This window comes from Corythoichthys intestinalis, chromosome 15, assembly GCF_030265065.1.
Source record: "Corythoichthys intestinalis isolate RoL2023-P3 chromosome 15, ASM3026506v1, whole genome shotgun sequence".
NCBI classification, from domain to species: Eukaryota; Metazoa; Chordata; class Actinopteri; order Syngnathiformes; family Syngnathidae; genus Corythoichthys; species Corythoichthys intestinalis.
In genome coordinates, this window is record NC_080409.1 from 8576943 (window position 1) to 8602078 (window position 25136).

The 25136-nt window shown below is 40.3% G+C and overlaps 3 protein-coding genes across 3 annotated transcripts in view; 2 read left to right on the plus strand and 1 right to left on the minus strand.

The window, feature by feature from the left end:
* hspa4l (heat shock protein 4 like) overlaps nt 1–9071 on the minus strand; it is a 35314-nt gene extending 26243 nt beyond the window's left edge. The window contains exon 1 of the mRNA XM_057858545.1: nt 7616–9071. Within this exon, the coding sequence (XP_057714528.1) occupies nt 7616–7722 (107 nt within the window). The 5' untranslated portion in view covers nt 7723–9071. The remainder of the gene's footprint in view (nt 1–7615) is intronic.
* On the plus strand, nt 8602–18955 carry chmp3 (charged multivesicular body protein 3). The gene is made up of 6 exons (XM_057858547.1): nt 8602–8768; nt 12700–12760; nt 13167–13346; nt 16105–16226; nt 16320–16434; nt 18224–18955. The coding sequence occupies exons 1-6, from the start codon at nt 8724–8726 to the stop codon at nt 18358–18360; spliced, it is 660 nt and encodes a 219-aa protein (XP_057714530.1). The 5' UTR covers nt 8602–8723; the 3' UTR covers nt 18361–18955.
* A 1887-nt stretch (nt 18956–20842) lies between these two features.
* reep1 (receptor accessory protein 1) overlaps nt 20843–25136 on the plus strand; it is a 34193-nt gene continuing 29899 nt past the window's right edge. Inside the window, exons 1-2 of the mRNA XM_057858549.1 lie at nt 20843–21107; nt 22270–22491. Of these exons, the coding sequence (XP_057714532.1) occupies nt 22460–22491 (32 nt within the window). The 5' untranslated portion in view covers nt 20843–21107; nt 22270–22459. The remainder of the gene's footprint in view (nt 21108–22269; nt 22492–25136) is intronic.

The window sequence follows — 25136 nt, forward strand, 5'->3', positions numbered from 1 at the left end:
ACAGGGCACAGTGATGTTCATGCTTACATTAACAGTATTTTAGGTGTCCATGTGTCCAAACCATGTTTCGTGCTGAATTGACAAATTTGCCTATTTGTGTCACTTTAAATTAAAAAAAAAAGAACTTGGAAAAACTCCAAATGTATTAAATTCTTTAACAATGGTGCTGTGGAAGACAGGTATAATATGATATGTATCGTCAAACATGTACGTCACCAGACATATTTCACTTGGACACATGCCCCAGTATTGATCTGCAGTGTCCCCAGTATCAATTTCACCGATTAAATTGATAATAATAATGATAATGAAATATTTTGAAGTTTACATGAAAAAGTATCTGAACCTTTTGGAATTTCTCACGTTTCTGCAAAAAATCACCATCAAATGTGATCTGATCTTTGTCAAAATCACAGAGATGGAAATACAGAGTCTGCTTTAGGTAAAGCCACCCATACATTTATAGGTTTTCAAATCTTAATGAGGATGGCGTTCAAACAATGGGGGGAAAATAATTAACTGAACCCTCTGTCTAAGGACACTTGAAGGGCAATTGGAACCAATTTTTACCTAACATTTTAAGTCAGGTGTGTGCCCAATCACTGATGAGTGGTTTGAAGCTGCCCTGACCACTATAAAAAACACACACCTGGTAAAAATGTCTTGATTAGAAGCATTGTCTGATGTGCATCACGGCTCGGTCAAAACAGCTATCTGAAGACCTTTGCTCAAGGACTGTTGATTTGTAAAAAGCTGGGAAAGGATACAAAACATCCTCTAAAGTCTGAATTTTCATCAATCGACAGTCAGACAAGTTGGCACTGTTGCTTCTCTCCCACCAAAGAAGACGCCAAGAGTTTAGCGCAGAATACTCAGAGAGGTAAAAAAAGAACCCTAGAGTGTCTGCTAAAGACTTACAGAAATTACTGACACCTTCCAATATCTCGGTGCACACGTCAACTAGATTTAAAACTATGGCCAAGAATGGTGCTCATGGGAGGACTCTGTGGAGGACGCCCCTGCTGTCTAAAAAATTAGATTGTTGCTCGTTTAATGTTCGCAAAAAGGCACTTGGACACTCCACAGAAGTCTTGGCAAAATATTTTGTGGACTGATGAAACCAAAGTGGAATTGTGTGGGAGTAACACACAAGGTCATCTATGTAGAAAAAATGGAACAGCTCACCAACCATCAACACCTCATCCCCACCGTGAAGCATTGTGGAGGGAGCATCATGATTTGGGGCTGTTTTGCTCCATCAGGGTCTGGACAATTTGCAAAACAGCCCATCAGGGTCTGGACAATTTGCAATCATTCTTGGAAGAATGAATTCAAAAGTTTATCAGGATATTTTACAGGTAAGCCTGAGGCCCTCTGTCAGATAGTTGAAGCTAAAAAGAAGATGGATGTTGCAACAAGACAATGATCCAAAACACAGAAGTAAATCAACTTTGGAATGGTTTCAGAAGGAAAAAATACACGTTCTGGAGTGGCCAAGTCAAAGTCCAGACTTGAACCCCATTGAGTTGCTTATAAAATATTAAATGTGATGGTGAACTTACTTATTTTTCCCCCTTCTGTCATTGTTTGCATAGTTAAAATATGAAAATCTATAAAGGTTTGGGTGGTTTTGGTTAAAGCAGACACTGTTTTTTCATCTATGTGATTTTGACAAAGATCAGATCACATTTGATGGTGATTTTATGCAGAAATGTGAGAAATTCAAAAAGGTTCAGATACTTTCTCATACCACTGTCGCATAATCTACAGAATGCGCCTATTTAATATGGTATGTTACTCATATTACTCTATTCACTCCATTTACACAATCTGCACATGGCTCCTTAATATATGGTAATTTATGCACTTAAGTTTGGAATATGAGTTGATACTTCTGCGAAGCACCTTGGGGAGATATGCTGCGTTCATGTGCATCGGGAGACCAAAGTTCCCAAGTTGGAAAACTGTTCTGATGTGTTGTGAAGTCGTAATGTGGGGTAAAAACATGGTTGTTACAAAGACGGGTAGCCTATATTAATGGTCCAACGATGCATCACAAGTTGAGTGACTACTTGGCGCGTTTTATAGACCCCATGTAATTAAGAATCGTTTTTTCGATTACTCCAACAAGACTTGAATGCAAAATCAATATCATATAACAATAACATCTTCCCACCTGCTTTACAGGTAAGTGCTAGATACACTGCCCATCCCAGTTGATGTTTGTTTGGTCGCCTATTCCCATGAATTGTGAATCTAAATGCTTCAACTTTATTCTTTACGTATCAGGCAGTTAACTGCGGCAAACTACTCTGGTCGCAAATTTAAGTAGCAGATTAGCTGCCGTCCTTTAGCTAACTGGCTATGAATACAACGACAATTAAATGTGATTAGAGTGAAAGGCTTAATATGATATGTGGTATTTGAATTGTATCAATAGATACTATTATTAATGCTATTTGTTTATATGACCAAGATGAATCAATCTGTATGAATGAATTGCCTATCTTGGGGATATAACCTCTAACAATTTTGCATGTGTGTTCATCATAATTTTCAGCTGTTTTTTTTTCTAACAAGCATTTTATTTGTTACTGCAGTCCTTGTAATCTGTAACAAGATGTATTATTTTTATGTCTATTTGACTCAAACAGCATTACTCTTGCAAATGGATATTAAAAAGTTATTTGCTCGCAGCAAGGATAAATCAGCAAGAAGGAATGAGAGAGGTAAGCTAGGTAACCCGCACAGGCAACATAAACCACTTTTACATCACAACCTAATTGAGAAACACTGATTAAGTGCATAACACTTAAAGTAATATATCCCCATTTCTCTCTTGACATAGTCAAGCAGCAGAGTGTAGGTATCAACAAAGGATGTCCCAATTTTGAATACTGATGGTTGAAAAACAAAAAAAGTCATTTTTTTTCTTTTTAATAAAGACTCGCATTTTGGTTTGATTATATCTAGTTAAAAGCGCTATTTCTGACTTTTTATGATAGACAAGTGCTAAAAAAAAATTTTGCTCGCTCGCCAGTGCCCTAGTCGTGTGTCTAGTGACCAGTGTTGTTAATAACGGCGTTACAATATAACTGCGTTACTAACGGCGTTATTTTTTTCAGCAATGAGTAATCTAATTAATTACTTTTCTCATCTTGGCAACGCCGTTACCGTTACTGAGGCGGGAAAGGCGTGCGTTACTATGCGTTACTAAGTTGGTTGAATAAAAAAAGTCTGAGAGAAACGGACTCACGGGGACGAGAGCAGAGCAGCAGTGGGGAAGACGCCGTTGCAACCGCGATGCTAGGTGGCTCCAATAATACCTGACTGTAGCCATAGCCGACAAACTACGCCCACATGACACGGTAGATATCATATTATAGAACTAGATGCAAAACTGACACAGCTGCATTGCCAACATGTTTTAAGGACTACATGCGTTAGTAAACAGCCGCTATCTTAAAGCAGTAGACCCTTTTAGGAAGGCCCTGATGTAGAGACCCTTCCTAGCGAACCTAAGTAACTTTTTTTTTTTTTTTTAAATCTAAAATGCTTCTAAATCGGCAAAATCTTAACTTAAATCTATCTTTAAATGATGAAACAGTTTTAAAACTTACACGTTTAAAGTAGACAGAAGGGAACTAATGCAATAACGGGAGCAATTTTAACAACTTTAACGGTTGATTCACAACTTGAAATTACTTCCACACATAGCAAAGGTTACTAGCTAGTTATCGCAATACCCTTGTGTCTAGTTAAGTGGAGGGTAAAGAATTGGGCTAGGGCCAATTGTCCCCCAAATCCTTTAAACTTCACATTGTGTGACCTGTTTTTTTTTTTTTTGTTTGTTTGCTTTTTTTTTTTTTTTTTTTTTGTATTTTTTTTGAGAAAAAAAAAAATTATCACTAGTTACTTTGCCAAGTAACTAATTACTCTTACATTCAGGTAACTGAGTTACTAACGCAATTACTTTTTGGGAGAAGTAATTTGTAACTGTAATTAATTACTATTTTAAAGTAAAATTAACAACACTGCTAGTGACGCCCCTGAAGTCAAATTGATGTAAAACGACATACCAGCATGAGGTTATCCTATTGCCAATATGGTGATGTTGAGCAGCAAGTACATATACATGCCTGCATCCCTTATCACTCACAGTATAGCACATCATGTATACATAATGTGACCTCTTGATGTCCCCCAAAATAACATTCACCTCTCAACATCCAGAGAGACCGAAATAATAGCAGTTCATTAAATCAAATGGCATTCAAACTCAAGGTTTTAAAATGAAACTAAAATGATCACATTACCACAAACTAGTGCTGCAACGATTAATCGATTACCTCGAGTAATTTGATTAAAGAAAAAAATGATTCGAATTAAATTTTGCTGCTTCGAGTATTCGTTTAATTAAAGTGGCGTTGTAATGGTTTGTTTTGAAAGTGTTTGCATTTAGTTTTATTGATTTGGGTGGATACACTGCTCTCTAGTGGCAACAGTGAATATGGCATAAATCATTTAACATGGTTAAATCCAGCTGCTTCTTGATAAGACCAAGATAAGTTTTTGTTTGAGCTTTTTTTTAATGCATTCGTAATTTAGTTTATAGGTATATTTAGCCGTTTTTTGTGAGAATATGTGTTTGAACCATTTGTTAAGAGCATTGTTAAAAAAAGTTAGCATTTTATAGCATTTAAGCTGGCAGACTTTTGCTATGTATGTTTGAAGCTCTGCTCAGGTATTTTAATTTCTCATATTCCTTATTCGATTACTCTATTAATCGAATTAACAAGTTGATCGATTAATCGACTACTAAAATAATCGATAGCTGCAGCCCTATGACAAACTAAATAATAAGAATAATACATTTTATTTGAAGGTGCCTTTCGAAGGTGCCTTTCTGGCACTCAAGGTAGCCGTACAATCATTTAAAAAAACAATTAGACGTATTAAAGACTAAAAATAGTCAAAATAATTAAGTATAGAACGTTTAAAACAATACAAATACTAATAGATGAAAAAAATTAGCAGAACAGTAAAACACAAAGAAATCAGGGATTATTATGGATATGCAAGTCTAAACAGGTGAGTTTTGAGTTAAGATTAAAAAAGGGGGAGTGAGTCGGTGCTCCTAAGGTTGGGTGGTAGTGAATTCCAAAGCTGAGCGGCTGAATGCTCTGCTCCCCATGGTGCTAAGGTGAGCGGGAGGGGGGGGGCAAGTGTATGGAGGTAGAGGACCTGAGGGCACGGGAGGGAATTGTAGTATGGAGGAGGTCGGAAAGGTACAGAGTGGCAGGTTGCGGATGGACTTGAATGTGAGGAGGAGAACTTTGAACTGGATGCGAAAGTGGACCGGAAGCCAATAGAGCTGGTGGAGAACTGGAGTGATGTGGTGGGATTATGATGCGAGCGGCTGAATTCTGGACCTGTTGCAGTTTATGGAGGGTATTTTGAGGGAGGCCAAAGTAAATTGTACAACTATCAAGTCATGAAACAATTTTATCAGCAACTGAAGAAATAATGATCTCAGAACATTAAATTTAAATGCTACATTTCACATCCGGTGGCCGCGTGGTTGGCATGTCTGCCTCACATTTCTGAGATCAAAGGTTCAATCCCGGGCCCTGGCCTTCCTGTGTGGAGTTTGCATGTTCTCTCCGTCCCTGCATGGGTTTTCTCCGGGGACTCCGGTTTCCTCCCACATCCCAAAAACGTGTAGTAGGCTGATCAAACACCTTAAATTGTCCGTAGGACAATGACGTGCATGGTTGTACGTCTCCTTGTGCCCTGATTATGTTGTCCTGGGCCTCAGGACCATAGGGGCCCCTGAATGATCCTTAATTTATTTTACTTTACATTCCATTTTTATTGAAATCAATGTCTGATTAGATATTATGTTCTACTCGATATATACTTAAAAACAGATTCGCTGCTCAGCCTTCGCCGCGTACAGACGCACTCTGAAGCTATTTTACAGTTTTGATCTATGTCCCATGCCTGAATGTGCGTCTTTAGTTGTATGGGGGATGGGAAACTGATAAGCATATGCTTCATCTCGTCCGCCTTTGTCGTCTTCTTCGGTTCCCTCGGGCAAATCATATCACATTTTGTAATTGTCAATGACTGTCAATGATACCGATGATGACGACAATATAATTCCATTAAAAAAAAAATAAAAAAAAATTAAAATATTAAATATTTAAAATACCGGTATATATTTTTTCCTTTTTATTCACGACCCCCCACCCCCACCCCGCTGTCTTAGCAGAAAATGGTTTGACCCAGCTTTGGTGCACTCAAGGCTACACTACGTACGTGCCCTGAAGCGGGAAATTCAAATCTGGCCTTGTTATAATCTCTAAACATGGCGAGTCGTCATAAATCGAGTGCGCTGAAAGGAAACGAAAAAAAGAAAAAGAAATAAAGATCATACATGTGAACAAGAAAAAATGATTAAGTTTTTAAAAGGGGGACAAGAAGCCAGAGGAGTAGGGCTAGAGTTGGCTGTGGACGGTGATGTCGGTAAGTGAACAACCGCCGCAAACACTGAACGTTTGCATTCACCATGACCAAAGCCTGATTCAAGTCTACCACCGGCCAATTGTAGCCTATTGAGCTGCTGTATGACAAGACATGCTGCCAGCGTTGAGCCGAGGAGAGAGAAGGTGATGGGAGATCAGGGATATGCTAGTATGTTAGTCTGTGTAGAGCAGGTGCGCGAGGCTGAACAGACTCGGGGTCCGGCGGCTGGATTTATGTTGGGTTAACAACCCAACCATGCTCTCCATTGAGCGTGAGCTTGCTCAAAAACTGGATTTCACTCATGTTATAAATGACTTTGCTGTCAAAAAATCTAAGCACATCACTGTTAGAGGGCTAGATAACCCCAGGGATATGAAGGGGGCGGGCACAGCATGTTTAGTTATACTCTTTTGTTGCTTAGCAGGCAGGCATAGCACTCTCAGTTGTATTGTACTGTAACCTACATGGGACAATAGATGGAAATTGTTTGTTTATATTGTGTCACATCACATTACGGTCTGTTAAATTTAACTTTCAATCTCAAATTAAATAATTTGAAAATATACACTGTCATTGCTTGCAAAGCGTTAAAAGACAAGCCGGTGGCAGGGTTGAGGTGGGGTGGGGCCCTATAATGGTCTCTTGTCCCGGGCCCCTGCAAGTCTGTTTGCAACCCTGGCTATCGTGATATAAAAGATTTTTTTCCCATATCGCACACCACTACTGAATGGAACCATTTCATTTTGTACTTTGAAAAAAATATGACGCACATGAGTACAGTATTACTACAGTGGTTATTCTTACACCACCCTTACATAAAGGCAAGATAAGTTAGTTTGATTGGAAATAATCAGATTGCTTTCACCGCCAAGTCTATCACCATTTGGACTTCTGAGTAAAATGGGTAAAAGGCCTTCCCATTTTGAGCCATGCAGCATCCCTGGCTGCAGCCAGCACCAGCATCCCTCGTCACAGCGTCGTCATAAAAAGCGAACACATTGCGTAACAAACACAAAACAGGACCATTTTTTCCCCGCGCGATGACGCGTCTTTTTTTTTTTTTCCATTTCATGACTGTCATACTTACGGCGTGCATCTGTCACTGTATTCGTTGGCGATGGTTTCAATACCACCGCTCCTGGCCACGGCGATGTAGCAGTTCAGGAAACCCACATCAATGCCGACCACTGACATGATGGAAGCTCTTATTTACCCCACTGGCAAACTTATCCTTTTGCACTTGCCACCTTTGAGAACCAGACGATATTACCTTACTCTCGTAAGATTAAAAAAAAAAAAAAAAAAAAAAAAAAAAGGAATATAGGAGCCTGAAAATCAACACGTCCGCCAACTACAAGTGCGCTCAGTAAATTACGCTCTGTTATGTAATTCGGTCTGTTTATAGCTAACTCATCCGGCGTAATCCTGAGGGCAACGGTGAACAGAGCGGATTCTCCCACTCCGAGGCGACCGTAAACATCATCATAGGATCTAAGAGCCTGCCGCGTTTACAACCCGCCTTCTCGCGTCACCGATTGGCGTATCATTCCGATTGCTCTTACGTGATTGGTGCGTGCGGCGGTCTTTCACAGAACAGTCTAGAACTCGCTGGAAATGAGAACCTTTGAAACGTCACAACGGGGCTTCGATGACGAAGAAAATTAGTGATGTTCAATTTTTCTTTTTTTTTGTTTTGCTTAATTGGAGCAGTGTTGCCTTTTTGCGCTGTATATTACTGTTATTGTAACTATATATAAAGGTCAATGACGTGACTGTATATATTTTACTGTTGAACTTGTACCACAGGTGTGGTCTCATGTAAATGTACATTTCAAAATGCATATAACATACATATAACAATTGCAATACATAGCTTCATAGTTTACTCATATTTGCAAATTGTCTTCTGTGTTTACATTAGTTCATTCATTTAGGTATTGAATAACGTGGTTGTTTGGCGAAGCTACATCTAAGCTGATAACGCCAAAAGTAACGGCATGACAATTGTATTTATTTGCTAGTCTTTTTTGTTATTTTAATTAATTTTATTTTTAATTACATATTTCTTCACCTGGTACCTGGTTTATATCCGCACTCGGGGTGAACAGGAAGTGTTTGTCAAATCATTGCAGCTAGTCATTTACTTCCAGTGAGTAGGCGAATAACTCGCTCGGTTTTGAAGGCATTTTGCCACAATGGGACTGTTCGGAAGAACAGCGGAGAGACCACCGAAAGATTTGGTAAGCACCGACCGCTAAAACAAAGCAGATGACATTAACAAATTGCCGTTTGAAGTCAAAACGAGGTAGCGCTAATTTAGCTATGCTAACGTTAGCTCAGAAAATCACGGAGAAAACCTTCTCAAACGCGTTAAATCTTTGGCAGGTACACGCTTGTTTGCATTCTTTGCGTAATTGGTGCTCGAAACGCAATGAAATTAGTTTTCGGTCAATAATAAGGGCTTTTCACGCTGCGTCGTAGTTAGCAAAACTAGCATTGAAACTAGGCTGCTGTCACTGTCCTCCATGTAAACAAACGGACAAAATAAAGACGAAAACACATTGATGAAAGATAGAAAGGGCTAACTGACGGACAGTTTTTCAATTGAAACCCTTCTGTGAATCAAAGCCTGTCTTGAAGCCTTATTTTGAAACCCTAATGATTCCCTGGAAACCTTATTTTGGAAGTCTAGCTCTTGCTTGAGACTTCAGGAGTATTTTACTATGAGCATTTGCAAAAATAAGCTGTTGTATGATTGTAATCAATATCAGTGTACTGTAAGCAATTTAACATAAAGATTGTGAAACATATCGAAATGTTGTATCCAGATTTGATATTTGATTGCAAAACTGCTCAGTTGTTTGTTTTTAAACAACTACAGGTCACCAGAAATGTGTTCCGATGGGGTAAATTTGATTTTGCACTACTCTTGAGTAGGCATGTGCCGCTATGAGATTCTGATGGTATGACAACCTTAAGCAAAAATATCATGGTATCATGGTATTGCAAGTACAGCTCTAAAATGTTTTGAGTTTTTGAGAAAAAAAACTTTTCCATTTAGCATGATTTTTATTTTTCAAAACAACATATATTAGCAAATTGGAATATAAGTATAATGTTGGGTTGAATAAAGTAAAAAAGTACAAAAATAAATGAAATATTCTGAATAAAATTAAATTGGCATGCTAATCAGCTTCGTCATTTGCCTCGTTAAAAGCTTAATTTACAGTTTTACCACTGCTAGACACACTACACACGCTGGAGTTAACTATCGTAGCTAGTCGGAAACGTTCATGTCAGCGTTAACTAGAGGTGGGAATCTTTGGGCACCTAACGATTCGTTTACGATTACATTCAGAGGCTACGATTCGATTATAAATAGATTATTGAAGCACCCCAAGCCAGCTATTAGCTGCTCTTAATGTTTCGTACATTAGTTATAAAAATTGTACAAAAATCCTCTCAGGCTTCAATAAACAACTATTTCAGTGTCAAGTTAACAGTTCAAAACAGTAAATAAAATATTCAAGACCCCATTCTGTATCAGCAGTCCCATTCTGTATCAGTAGCTTTAGACTACATTCAATTAATTTAATTTTGTGAATCAACCATTAAAGTTGTTAAAATTTCTCCCGCTATTCCATAATTTCCCTTCTGTGTACTTTCGACATGTGAAAGTTTTAAAACCTGTTTTAAAGATAGATTCAAGTCAAGATTTTGCCGATTCAGGAGTGTTTTAGAATAAAAGTTAATTAGGTTCGCTTGGAATGGTTGCTACAACAGCCTTCCAGGGAAGCTGCTTTAAGACGGCGGCTGTTTACTAACGCCGGCAAATCTGTCATTTCGCATCTAGTTTTCTATAAATGTGCTGCTAATGCAGGCGAGGCCGTCATTTCACATCTAGTTCATCATACATGTGATATCTACCGTAGCATTATGTGGGCGTAGTTTGTAGCGCCTGTTGGCTGCAGTCATGTATTTTTTTTTTTTTTTTTTTTAATCTCGCCGGCGTTAGTAAACAGCCGCCCTCTTAAAGCAGTATACTTCTCTAGAAGGCTGTTGTAACAAACCTTATTAACTTTTTATCTAAAATACTCATGAATCAGCAAAATCTTGATTTGAATCTATCTTTAAATGATGAAACCGTTTATAACTTGTCGAAAGTAGACAGAAGGGAAATTATGGAATAACGGGAGCAATTTTAACCACTTTAATGATTGATTAACAACATTAACTTAATTGAATGTATTTTAAAGCTGCTGATACTGAATGGGGACTTGAGTATTTTATTTACTGTTTTGAACTGTTAACTTGATACTGAAATAGTAGTTTATTTAAGCCTGAGAGGATTTTGTTACAATTTTTGTCACTAATGTACGAAACATTAAAAGCAGCTGATAGCTGGAGGGCATCAATAATCGATTTATAATTGAATCGTACCCTCTGAAGCGTAATCGAATCGTTAGGTGCCCCACGATTCCCACCTTTTGGGCGTAGCATGTCAGTTAGCTAAATTTAATTTACCCAGCTGGGCAGCAGCGACAACCATATTAGTTGAGTTGTCTGTAACAACAAAAACGTCTTTTTTTGCGATGTTCCATTCATTTACAGCACCGCTTAGCAGCTCAGCCGTATTAGCACCCGTGTGGTTTTCATGCATTGGACGTAACGGCGAGTCTGTCTACATTCAACAGCGATTGCATGATTTCTACTTTTTTCTGCTTGTAGAGAGCCAGTGTGCTGTTTCAGTGAAATGGCGTCAGAATGGGATGACATACCTCGGCTCTATTGCTTTCAACATTCTTCAAAATCCCCTGTTTTCTAGAAGATTTTCTAGTCGAATCCAATTGTGGAATTGCCACACGTCTGCTTTGAAATTTTTGGGAGCATGTCTGATATCACGGAGAAGTTGGTTGGTGTTACGTCCCACTGACGGCTCGCGAAGGGTGGAACATAAAACGAGCCGCACGTTTACAAGTGGACACAATTTATTTACACAAGTCTAAATCACAAGTAACAATGAATACAAAATGCGGAAGAAGCTTTCGTTCAGGGTAAGCCCAGGCCAAAACAACAAACAAAAGGAATCTACACTTAAACCCCACCCGCTAACTAAACCCTGATCGAAAATAGGAAATGACAAAACGACAGCCACTACCCTGGCTTCCTAAAATAAACAGGAGAAAACAGGTTGAACAGAAATGGCAGCTTACCCCTACTGCTTTGGTGCTCTTATTTACAGTGGTGAACAAAAACGATCCAATAATGGCAAAACACAAAAGACTTGACCGAAAAAGTGGGAGTCTATCAAACAAGCGATCGAGTGCGAAGGCGAATGGATGGCGAGCAAACAGCTGGCGAGGAGGAACGCGGCCCGAATGCTGTCAATGCGACCCCCCCAGAGCGTTGACAGCGGCTGGTTTTTGAAGTTTGTGGCGTCCTTCAGTGACCAATCAGCAGCGACCACGATGTCTACCCATTCCGTGTTGATCAGCACACGTCAAGCTGGGAGGGGAGGCAGCCAGCCGGCGTAGGCGACGATCAGCCGACTGGAGGCTTCTCCAAATAAAACAACAGTTTAGGGCTGTCACAGTTGGTTAGGTCAGCCATGCTTTTTGCTGTTTTGTATCTACGAAACGTGAGTTATGGATGTTTACTCTTGGTCTGTACCTCATGGCGTCTGGAAGACCGTGCTGTGTTTTAGTTCGATTTACTTGGCATATTTAAAAAATCAGAAATTGGATGTTTGCGAATCATTCTGGAATCTTCTACGGCCGAATCGTGAATAATCTTGGAGGATATTTTTACATTTTTCTTGTTAACTCAATGGCTACCCTTGACGGCACTGGCCAGCCAACCCATTTGAAGTGGGAGGGTGGCAGCGAATGAACCAACCCCCCCAGTTAAAATTGAATCGACGTCTACCAGTGATAAACTCATTCAAAGAGTTTTGAGTTTTTAAGGACCACATGATTGGAAGTCTGTCATCGTCAATGGCGAAAGAGAAAGAGGGAAAAAAAAGAGAGTTCACTGAAAAAACATCTTTTAGTATTTGTGCGGTATCGAAAATGCCATCGAGCTTTTTTTTTTTATTTTCGATATATTGAGATGAAAATTTTAGTGTTGTGGCAACAGTAATTTATACCCACTTTTGGCCTGCTGTCATTCTAGATAAATGAGTGGACCCAGAAAATAAGAAAGGAATCAAGAACGATCGACAGACAAATTCGAGGTAAGAAAATGGCGTCATTTACACAATGTTAATCTAATTGTGCAACGCTTAAATTTGTACGTATCATCATCAATCGGTGTATTTAAATGCCGTCTAGGGAGCATTCCTTACATTTGGTAGTATCAATCTAGCCCAGTGGTGTCCAAACTATTCCACATAGGGCCGCAGTGGGTGCTAGATTTCATTCCTACAAAATAAGACCACACCTTTTCACCAATCTGGTGTCTCAAAAGTTTAATCAGTTGATTGCAGTCAGGTGCTGCTTGTTTTAGAACAAACTTCATTGGTTAAACTGTCTGTGCTCGATTGGTAAGAAGAAAAACCAGGACCCACAGCGGCCCATGCGTACAAGTTTGGACACCCATGATCTAGCCTGAATAAACTCATAAATTCAATTTTGTTTCAGATATTCAAAGGGAAGAGGAAAAAGTCAAGCGATCCATCAAAGATGCTGCCAAAAAGGGTCAGAGGGACGTTTGCGTGATCCTTGCCAAAGAGATGATTCAGTCCAAACGAGCAGTCACCAAGCTCTACTCTTCTAAAGCCCACCTCAACTCTGTCACACTCAGTATGAAGAATCAGCTTTGTAAGTTTTGCTTCGCAGTTCAACTCAATTTGATCTACGGGCGCTTTCACACTAGCACTGTTTGGTCTGTTTTAAACACACCAGAGTTCTTTTTGTCAGATAGTCCGCTTCGATTTGTTAATGTGAAAGCGCATTCGAACGATAGATCAGACCAAACAACCGAACTTTGGTCCGCTCAAAAATCATGGGTCTCGGTCTGTCATGAAGTGCCAGCGGCAGCGTAAAAAAAATCTTAAATAGCATTAGTATTTGAATTAGAATCATATTTTGAGACGATTTGACTATATACAACAATTTGGGAAAGCACAGATAATGAGAAATTAGTCTTTTAATCTGCCGTTTAGCCCCAAACTGTCATTATAGCGCTCTAGCGTCCCCAGCTGGAGGATAATGTCGGCAGGGTCACGATTTCATCTGATTTAGAATTCAGCCCATTTAGGGGGAATTATTCAGAACGAGGAAAATGCGACGAATAGAGCCGCAAAATGTTATTGTTTCAATCTGTCTACTCCAATATTTTTACAGAATATTCTTTTATCAAAGTCTTTTTCCCCAATTGCTAAATAAATGGTATAATCATGACAAGACTTGTGCTAAATGGAATATGAAATATTAAAAATGCATTTATTCAGTACGACATGGCAAAATTACACCATGATGGTCAAAACTGTCGACTTCTTGCACCTCTCCAACGATATTTTAGGCCACTGGAGTTGTCCGGCTTTTGTCATTTCCCTGCCCCGGCTTAGGAGAGCTTAAACAAACCAGGAGGCGTGACAGCTAGCCAACATGCTAACCCGAACAGAGCGACGTTTTGAAGTTTTATTCTCGCCTTTTGAAGCGAAAAATCACACAAAACTACCCGGGATCATGTCACACGGTGGCAAGGTTGTTGATTGTCTTCAAGGATTGGCAACCCCGCTGGCAGCGAGCAAGTTACAGCTCATCGTTCCCCTGCTGCGGGCAGGATGTTTGTCGGGGAAGCAGCTGGAGAATGACCGCCGGACAAACGTCAGAGGAGCGCGTAGCTGCCCTAGCCAAACCCGAGGACAGTGGTCTATTGCCGGGCACACGAAGAGGGCAGAGGGGGCTGGAAGTCTGGACGATATGGAAAACCGCACGAGCATAAGCCAAGTATAGTGCACTCCCGGCGAGCATGCTAAGAGGACCGATGGAGGTGTGCGACAAGCTGCCGGTCATGGGCCGAGTGGCATTCTGGGTGGACAAGGAGCATTGTCAGCCACAAAATACAAGCCACCTCCGTATTAAAACGTGTGCCATGAATCTCCCAGTATTTGACATAACATAAAACACGAAGTTTACTCACTTCTTCGTAAGTCCAATGGTCCCACAGTTGTCGGACTTGTTTTGGCCAATCTCGGGGGGAAAAGGAACTTTTTGAAACCCAAAAAGGCTGACTCGCCTCACCCTGGTGCAGCAACAAAACCCTGAAGCACATTTGGCTGGTGTGATGTGAAAAATAAACGAATTAATCCGCAAAATCAGCTGAATCCGCAGTCCATCTGCATGCTAAAACGCAATGCTGTAATGTGACATGCTGACCCGGGTGACGTTACATTCGCATTCGTCCTCAACCCGAGACTGGAGCCAGAAGTCACTCATTTTCATAGCGTGGGATTCAGAAAATTGAATCAATAAAACGATCGCTTCCGTTCACATCCAAGTGGTCCATTTCATTCAAGAGCATCAAATATTGCGTGAAAGATGAAGTAAACATGCTTTTTGCTTCCATAGGCACTTTAAGCACACCCTGCTTCACTTGCGAATACAACTGGAGCAGGGTGCGCTTTTGCTACTTCATGTACAGCGTGGAGCTGTGATGTCCTAAGCTGTGACGGTACACGCAGGGCATCCTTAGAAGCAGAAGTACAGCACGGACGCAATTCAAAATCAACAATGGCGAGATGACAGACGATTAGCCACGGTCAAATATTGTTGTGCTGCACTAGGCAGTTGCATTTGATACACAGAATCTGGTTTAATGTGGAGATTGTGTTTTGCATTCTGTTGGTGAAGAGTGACGGTTAGGTGTGAGAGTGACTGGCCACACCAGGAATAGCCTCTCTGGCAGCAGTTTCCTGAGTCTCGCTCTCCTGGAAGTAGCGACAATTTGACAGTCCAAAAAGTCAAGAAAGTGAGAGCGATGCCGCGCCTGTGTGACTTCGGGTACCACGCGGTTCCCTTTTGTTTGCATTTTTTATATACTCCAGTTCGCTCGGCATTGAGCATTGAGGGTGCGACCCCAATGCTCAGCGAGCGGTGACTTGCTATGCTATGCTGCATTTTTTTAAAAATTTGAATTACATGCATACAAACTTCTGCTTCATAAAACAGTCAGTTGACAAAAAAAAAGTCACATACAGATGCTCGGTTATATTATAAATACAAAATAAAAGACTGTAATAACAAAAAAAAAACAAAATACAACATCAGTTGTATTGGACATGTACAGTTTAACATGTAAAAATATGCTGTGCTACATTACGTGGCCCTCCCATCCCAGGAAGGCGGTATTTCCTCTTCTATTTGTCCAATCAGTGAGTACGCCTTTCGTCCACGTGATGCTACACGAAAAGTTCTGTTGATGCAGTGTGAATGCTGAACTTTTTCAACAACTCATTTGCAAGGGTTGCTGCGAGGTAGCTCTCCAACTGGACCCTGGTCCTCTTTGTCTAGTGTGAAACCACCCTAAATGGCTGCAAAGTGAACATATTATGTAGGTTTTTTTTTCCCCTAGCTTTGCTGCGTGTTGCTGGCTCTCTGCAGAAGAGCACAGAGGTGATGAAAGCCATGCAGAATCTCATTAAAGTCCCTGAGATACAAGCTACCATGCGGGAGCTATCAAAGGAGATGATGAAGGTCTGGCGCAGTAGTTACCGATACACAATCTCACAAATTGCGGCCTTAACGCTAGTACAAAATTTGCAATAGTTATTGTTTTTTTTCCCCCAGGCTGGGATTATTGAAGAAATGTTGGAGGACACATTTGAGAGCGTGGAAGATGGCGAGGACATGGAAGAGGAGGTTGAGGAGGAAGTGGACAGGATCCTATTTGAGATCACAGCAGGTGATGATGACACGTCTGCTTTATTGGGGCTGCTGTCATGTTTCAGTGCCACTAGACGTTCAATGCAGTTTGAATGGGTCGCTCCTCAGACAAAATGGATTGGACGTCTATAACTCTGCGAATGGCAGGCATTGAGTTAAATAAATGTAAAGCCACATTTTGTCCCGCGTCATCGCGTTGCTCGTTGTACGCCCGTCGTCGAATGCTGTTTTGTGTTCACACCAACCTTTACGTTGACATCAGTTTGCGTCATGAAAATGCATCAAAACACATAACAAATACATGTTACAATTAGAATATTGCTCAATAAACATAAAATTAGAGTTGTGCACAATGTAAGAAAACAAAGAATAAAAGTTAATACACTCACATATGTCTGTCGAAACACCTCATGGCCTGAGGGGCAAATGAAAAGATGCTGGGATGCACACATACCCATACAGTAGCCAATTGAATCCCAGGAAGATGCTAGGCAATACCCAATGGCAGAGCAGCTATAAGTATGTTACGTCTAGTAGCAGCCCGTACTGTATTTTTGCCTTCCGTATCCTGCAATTTCTTTTTTAACAAGAGGCAATATTGTCATGTAACCTGAAAATTCTGTATGGAGAGACGTTCAGAAGTAAAGGTACCACTGTATTTCAGTGATATAATCATATTGAAAAACAATCATAACTGGCAATGTATTTTTAATACGCAAACAAAATTGACAGAACACAAAAATTTCATACAAATAGGCAACGTACACAGAGAAGAGCAAGAAAACAAACGAACATCATTTTCAACATGTTTTTTACTCAAGCTTCAATCAAACTTCTTATCTCCCACACTCTGTTGTCTTCCTGTATGGTAATGACAACCTACAGTCCCTCGACCAATGAGATGAACGGGATTGTCGTTGTTATGTCAGCTCATTGGTCAGAAAACTTGGGGAGTGTGTTCCCCTACATACTCTTGAAAAGCACCATAACAGTATTCGTTCGTTCTACAAATGATACTACCACCATTTTCGATTTTCATGACAATACAGGACAGAGCGCGTACCTTGTAAGCTCAATACGGGACGCGTACTTTTGTTTCTGAATACGAGATGATCCCGTTTTTCAATGGACGGTTGGCAACGCTAGCATCTGCGGACCGGGTACTTCTGGTCGTTTTGCTCAGATTAGTCTATAGGGAATAATGTAATGACTTTAATCATTTTATTACTTTTATTCTCCTAATATGACTTCAGTCTCCTAATATTACGCCAAAAGTAGTTTTGTGTTGGTAAAAGTCTGTCTGTGAAACCAAACCACTTCCAGTTCACGTAAAAAATAAGCAACAAAACGTCTTTAATCTTATAATAGAATCTCATAATTTGTATGTATGACTTCATTCTCCTAATATTTTAAGTATTTTTGTATTCCTACTTTTGCTTTTTTTTCCCGAATTTCGTTGACTGAATGTCAAGGAAGGTTCTGGGCCAGCTCCGGCAACTCAAGTCACGTGAATGAGAAAACATATTTGATTGGCCGCTTCCTCGTAGTCTCTAAAATCTGTCGCAGAAAGATCAACTCGGCCATGTGCTCCGTGGTGCGGAATTTCAACGCGTGACTAGTCTTGTCGAGCATGGTGACATTGCGTCACGTGTTGCTCGTCGCGAGGCATTCCGTCGCATTTGAACGCACGATGACATTGACTTTGAGGATAAAATGCTTCCGGCCTGAACGCCGCGCAAGTGTGTAAAAATAATAATAATTTGTTCAGGAAAAATTGATTAAATGTTTGAGTTTTGATACTTTGTTAGGTGCCCTCGGTAAAGCGCCCAGCAAAGTCACGGACGCCCTGCCCGAGATGCCTCAAGGCGCCACCGCAGCTTCAGACAACGAATCGGAGGAAGACATCGAAGACATGCAGTCCAGATTGGCTGCTCTCAGGAGCTAAAGCGGGGTTTGTTTCATTCCCTTTTTGCAGTACTGAGCAATCCTCTCTTTGGCTTGCTCTCATTTTGTCATCTGGGGTTATTTTTGTGCTAGGCTCATTCATGTCAGGATTTTTTCTTTTCTTTTATCAGTGGTAACTCTCGCTAAGTTTACAATCCAAAGTCAATTTAGAAGGTTTAAGAAAGTGTAAATAATGTAAGTATGAAAAGCCTATTGTGCCTATAGTGCTTCATCTTACTTCTCTTCTGTCCTATGTTATGGACATCATGCTATTGTTGGCTATAAATTGGGTTTTTGAAATGTTCAAATCACTACTACTAGTGCTTGTAAACCAAAACACTAGTTGATTTTTAACAGACTTCTGTATAGTCGCTGTGTGTCTTTACTATATCATATACACTTCTCCCTCCAACTAAATCTTGGTGCGTTAACCCTCGGCATGTCCAAAGTTTGTTTCATTAATGTGGGTAAAAAGTGTAAAAGCGCTGATTTTGTAGGTTGGTACAGGGAAACTGTATTGTGGAAGTGCAATGTGTGTATATTTCTTTTTATGTACATGGGGTGGAAAAAGAAGAGAATAAACTTTTTAAGGACAACAGGACTGTTTCTGAAATGAGTAAAATTTGAATCAGCATTTTTCCCACGTTAACAATTGGGATCAATACAGTATACAGTGCTACTTCAAGATTCATTAGTTCCGGAGTGGCTTTCGTATCATGTTTTTTTTTTTTCGTATCATGAATCACGTTTTACATGTAAATCGCCTAATTTGTTCAAGCACTTCAGATTAAATACGATCCAAATATATTTGAATAATTCAATGTACCTAGCCTAACTGTTAATACATGTGAAAACGTGACTGGGAGTCGAAATGGATTGGACGTCTAGCACAGTCTAGCACAGTCAATGGCAGCCAAAGAAGTGACCCCGAATCTACAGGAAGTCACCTAGAAATGCCCCAAAATCAACCAGGATGATGCCCAGATATGCCCAAAAAATCAAGAAGAAATGATGCAAAACTTACAGTAAGTGACACAAACTGAACTCCTTGCCTGCCATTGACAATGATAGGTGTCCAATTCACTGATTCTAAGGACTGGCTGTGAATTCTCATCCTCCAGCGCCATTGACGGCGGTCAACGTCCGATCCATTTTGACTGGGAGGGGCGAACGAACAGGTCCCCCACCTCCGTGAAGTTAGCCCACCAACAGATGCAAATGTATCTAAAAATGATGTCAATCGTTTGTGCAACGTTGTGCTGTAAATTTTTTTCGTTTGTGCTGCTATCATTTTTCAGATATTTGCATTTCTTTTATGGGCCAATCTGAGGTCAACCAGCCAATTTTGATTAAAAATGGCGTCAGTCGTTTAGGCTTTGTTTGTGCTGTAAAAAGTTTTGTTTGAGCTGCTATCGTTTTGAGATATTCAGATATCAATTTTGAGTGATGACGTCACACAGCCCCCTATTTATTGCAAAATGGACCCGAAATGGTGCCCTTTGTTTGTGCTACTTTTGTGCAAGTTGTAAGGCCATCCCTATGTTATTGACAAAGTTGATACGCTCCGTCAGCTGGGACAGAGGGGCTGCGAATGACATCATCCCTCGAAATTTAATATCTCAATATTTATAAAGCAATATCAGCACAAACGAATGGCACCACTGCGGTTCATTTCCGCCGTAAATGGGGCGTCATCACTCGAAATTAATATCTCAATATCTGAAAAACGATAGCGACACAAATGAAAATTTTTACAGCACAAACGAAGCATGAACAATTGACACAGTTTTTAGCCAGTTTTTATCAAAACGGGGGGCTGGTTGACCTCAGATACACCTATTTACAGTTCTTCTATAGCAGAGGTGGGCAAACCGGTCCTCGAGGGCCGCAGTGGGTCCTGGTCTTTGTTCAAACTTATTAAGAACAGACAGTTTAGCCAATGAGGAATCAGTGGAAACAAGAAGCACCTGACTGAAATCTACTGATTGCACTTGTAAGAAACCGGATTGGTGAAAGGCTGTCCTCATGATGGGTATGAACAAAAACCCGCACCCACGGCGGCCCATTGTGGAATAGTTTGCCCACCCCTGTTCTATAGCAAAAACGATAGAAGCACAAACCAAACTTTTTACAACACAAACAAGCACAAACGATTGACATTTTAATGTAAATTTGCGTCTAGTGGGGGGGCCAACTTCACGAAGGTCTTGCACCTCGCCAGTCAAAATCAACTGGAAGTCAAGCACCATCAATGGCAGCCAGCGAGGTAACGTATTTGGCCAAAAATAAACTATGAGATCTAACGGCCATAAATTTGCGCCAGCGGTGCAACTAAATATTGAGCAGCGAATGTGCCGCATATTGGCACGAGCACAAGGAATGCCCAGATCAATCCCGGTCCCAGTCAAAATTACTCCCACTATCCTTTTTTTTTTTTTTTTTTTTTTTTTTTTTTTTTTTTAATTTTTTTTTTTTTTTTTTAAACTTAACCTTTAAATTGTTCATTAGGAAAGTCAATCGATTTTTGCCAATGAATTTGATTACCAATTTTTGCTGGCAGCATTGAGCAGTCCCGTTTGGGTCCTGAGGTTAGTGTGTCATGTGAGGCTTTGCGCATGCCAGTGATTAGAGCAAGAGAGAGAGAGTTCACGGCTCCACTCAGGTTTGGTTGCTGAATCAATAATATTAACAAGTGTCGCAAATTGGATTCTCTTGTGTGTCATTAGATCCAGTTTGCCTCCGTCAGAGGTGTGTAAATGAAGCCAATTGTATTGTCTGTATTCTTTGTTTATGAGATGTTATGGCTTAGCACAGAGCGCTAAGCTAGTTAGCGATCATGCTAATCAATGTCTTAAGTGTGTTTGTTTTGTGTTTTGAAGAAGCTTATTAGCACTTGAATTATTGTTATAGCAAAGTCTTGTTTCTTTTAATGAAAAAAAAAACACATAAACCCATTCATATAACAGTCAACACAAACTAAAACTAAATTGTCATACAATAGTGCTTTGAAATTGGATTTTTGATTTATTTATGACCACATTTTTGATAAAGAAAATGACTTAATTACAGTCTGTGTCCTCCTCATTCGATTTTGTTGCATAGTTTGTTTCAAGAAAATAAATGATTCATTGACACTGAGCTTTGCCTACAAGAAAATATTGTCAATCAAAAGCACTTTTATTTTTTTTTCATGTGTTATGTACTTCATTTATATAAGTACATGTAAGGCCGAGACTTGAGTGGAACAACACTTCTTCATTCAGTGTGCTTCCCATTACATGTGCACACGATTTATCACTTTGATGTCTTTTTACTGTAATACCACCCTCACAGGGAGCGCACAGCTATGGCAACAGCAGTGTGACATAAATATGAATGTTTGAACTTTTGTCTTATTTATGTAGAGAAATTCTTATGTTTTATACTCAGAATTTTGACTAAAAAGTTTAACACATTTTATGCACTTAAAACAGTACATTTGTAGAATACAGTCAGGTCAGAAAGCTCTAAGAAAATATTATTTTTGAAGGTAATAGTCATCCATTTCGTCTCCATTGAAACTTACAACATGACTAAAACAACGTCAAGTGAAACTGACGGTAATTGAAAAAAAATGTCATTTATCTGATTAGATGATTGCCTAATTAATCGTCCAATTAATAAAAATTTAAAAAATCGCTAGTTGCAGCCGTATCACTAACGTACTAAAAACGCAGCAAAGATGCTACGGAAAAAAGTGTCTGCTGGGTTAGGGCCTGTTGGGACGTAGGGGAGGGGGGGCACCATTTTTCATTTCGCATACCCTAACAAAAATGGGTAGTTGTGCCCCTGTGGCCCGCCAACCAAAATGAATTTGACTCCCCTGGTTGAGTTGGAAAAAATACTGAAGGCTTCTTGTGCGTCGCAACAGCGCCTCATGTGGTCGAATGGAAAACTTGCATGACGTCGCTGTGCGCGTGCAGAGCGTGCTCGTGCTGGGCGCTTGACTCGCCTGCCTGCCTGCCTGCCTGTCATCATCATCATCGGCATCGGGACGGGAGGGAGGAGGAGGAAACTCCTCCTTGGCAGCAGACAGCGCGGTTTGTCGCCTCTCCGGCGCAATGGTCTCCTGGATCATCTCCAGACTTGTGGTGTAAGTCATTAATATTTTTAATCAGTTCTCGAAGGAGCGTGACGATCATTGCTTTTGGAAGGGCGACGCTCGATCGGCGTTTTTGTATTGTTAATGTAATGTTATTTTATGGTGTGACTGAAAAAAATAACACAAATGCAACTACGGCTCGTGAAGAATGCTGGAGGTGGTTCTGTTTATTTTCAAGAGGCATTTAATAGCTGCCTGAGAGTATCTTTTTTTTGGGGGGGTGGGGGGGGGGGGGGTCGAAACCTTAGCAAAATAAGCGACTCAATATGTGACTGGGCGGCAACTCTGTTGATGTCCTACATTGGCGTCTGAAAAAGACAAAAAGGGATGGGTCACCCCTCTCAGGTTACAGCCAGTCATGTTATTCAAGGCATGAAAAGAATAAATCTAGACTTGTGCATAGAAATATACACCCCTTCTCCCCATCCCAAAACATACATAGACAAATCTGGTATAACCGAAACGTACGTCTGAACCGAGCGCCATTACGCGTAAGAGGCCGAGCCAAGTCGGACAAAATAAGCCAATTAAATTTACATGAGTCTTCATTCACAATGGCCTAAAGCGTCTGTGTATGTACACTAAACAAAATGGTGACAAGTGCATTCTATTTGTGCTTGAGCGCATGTGGGTCAGTAATTTGATCGGGCTCGGCTCGGCTCGCCCTCAGCTGTTGGCCGACGTACTCTCCTTTAGCCGGGTCGCAGGTGGCTCCACACCTAACTTTGTCTCCCGTAAACAACAACATGGCGTACCTAAATTTGCTTTCTCATTGGACCTTCTCAAAAGCGTTGTAATGCAAGTTGACGTCATTGTGACATAGAGACGTGCATGGATTTGGTTATAGATTGAGTCATGAAGGTGTAAACGTGAATAATAATAATCATGATCATATTTGTTCCATTATATCTTCCATATACACTAACGACAATGTTGACCTTTGCAGAATGAATACACATGTACAATGGATTGATATCTCCCAGTTATGTCAACATGTAAATTTTCCACTCTGGCTGTCGTTGACGGCAATAGATGTGCAATCCTGCTGCCCTTAACTCTTTACCTGCATTCATCAGCAACCCTCGGCTGTAGAGCACCATGCAAACAGAGCCAAACATGACACAAACATTCTTCTAATGCATTAATGTAATGAAGTTAAACTTGAGGCGGCATTGTACACTAGAGTAATTATGTGGTGCGCCATTCTCTATAGGATGCATTGCAGGGAAAAAACAAACAAACGTATTTTCCGCACTAAAAGGCACATCCATAGACTTCATAACCTATTGACATGACACGAGAAACGGGGCCGATTCGTACGGGATCTATTTTCAAAAACTTAAAATTCAAATATTTTCAAAACCAAAGCTGCTACCGACCTAAAACCAAAACTGGCACCTACCTTAACCATCTACAGTGTATCAGAAAAGTGAGTACACCCCTCGCATTACTGCAGATATATACGTATATCTTTTCATGGGACAACACTGACAAAATGACACTTAGACGCAATGAAAAGTAGTCGGTGTGCAGCTTATATAATAGAGTTAATTTATTTACCCCTCAAAATAACTCAAATTATAGCCATTAATACAGTGTATCACAAAAGTGAGTACACCCCTCGCATTTCTGCAGCTATTTAAGTATATCTTTTCATGGGACAACGCTGACAAAATGACACTTTGACACAATGAAAAGTGGTCTGTGTGCAGCTTATATAAATTTATTTCCCCGTCAAAATAACTCAAAATATGGACATTAATATCTAAACCCCTGGAAACAAAAGTGAGTACACCGCTTTGAAAAAACATACAGTACATCCCTAAATGTCCAAATTGAGCACTGTTTGTCGTTTTCCGTCCAAAATGTCATGCGACTCGTTACAGGAGTGCTGTCAGCACTGCTGCAGAGATTGAAGAGGTGGGGGGTCAGCCTGTTAGTGCTCAGAACATACGCAGCACTCTACATCAAATTGGTGTGCATGGCTGTCGCCCCAGGAGGAAGCCTCTTCTGAAGACGGTACACAAGAAAGTCCGCCCGTCTCATCAGATCATAGGACATGGTTCCAGTAATCCATGTGCTTTGTTGACATATCTTTAGCAAACTGTTTGCCGGCTTTCTTATGTACCGTCTTAAGAAGAGGCTTCCTCCTGGGGTTTTTAGGTATATTGTCGAAGTACAATTCTACTGTGTTAGCGAATGAGGCTAGCGGCCGCCTGGCGTAAACAGCTTTTCTGGGGAAAATTCTTGTGAATAAATGCTTAAATCCCTGAATTCGTTAAAGCTATGGATGTAAAACAGTCTCTATTCTTGGTTAAAAGCAAAAGAAACCGTGCAGGTAGTATGTATTTTACGTAAATATGGCGAATGTGCGGCTTGTCTTTAAGCCGTCTCCATGTGTAAACAAAGAAGAAAATTCTTGCGAAAATGCTTCAATCACTGAATTCTTTATAGATATGGACGTAGAACTGTCTCGATTCTTTGTTGAAAGTGCTAAAAACTGGGCAGTTACGCATCTATTTTACATATTTATGTCGAAGAATGACGCCAGTGCCGTAGCGGTTCCCATTTTCCCATTGATTTTTTTTCACAATGTTTCAAAATGCATGCATGGTACAAAAAATATAATATTTACC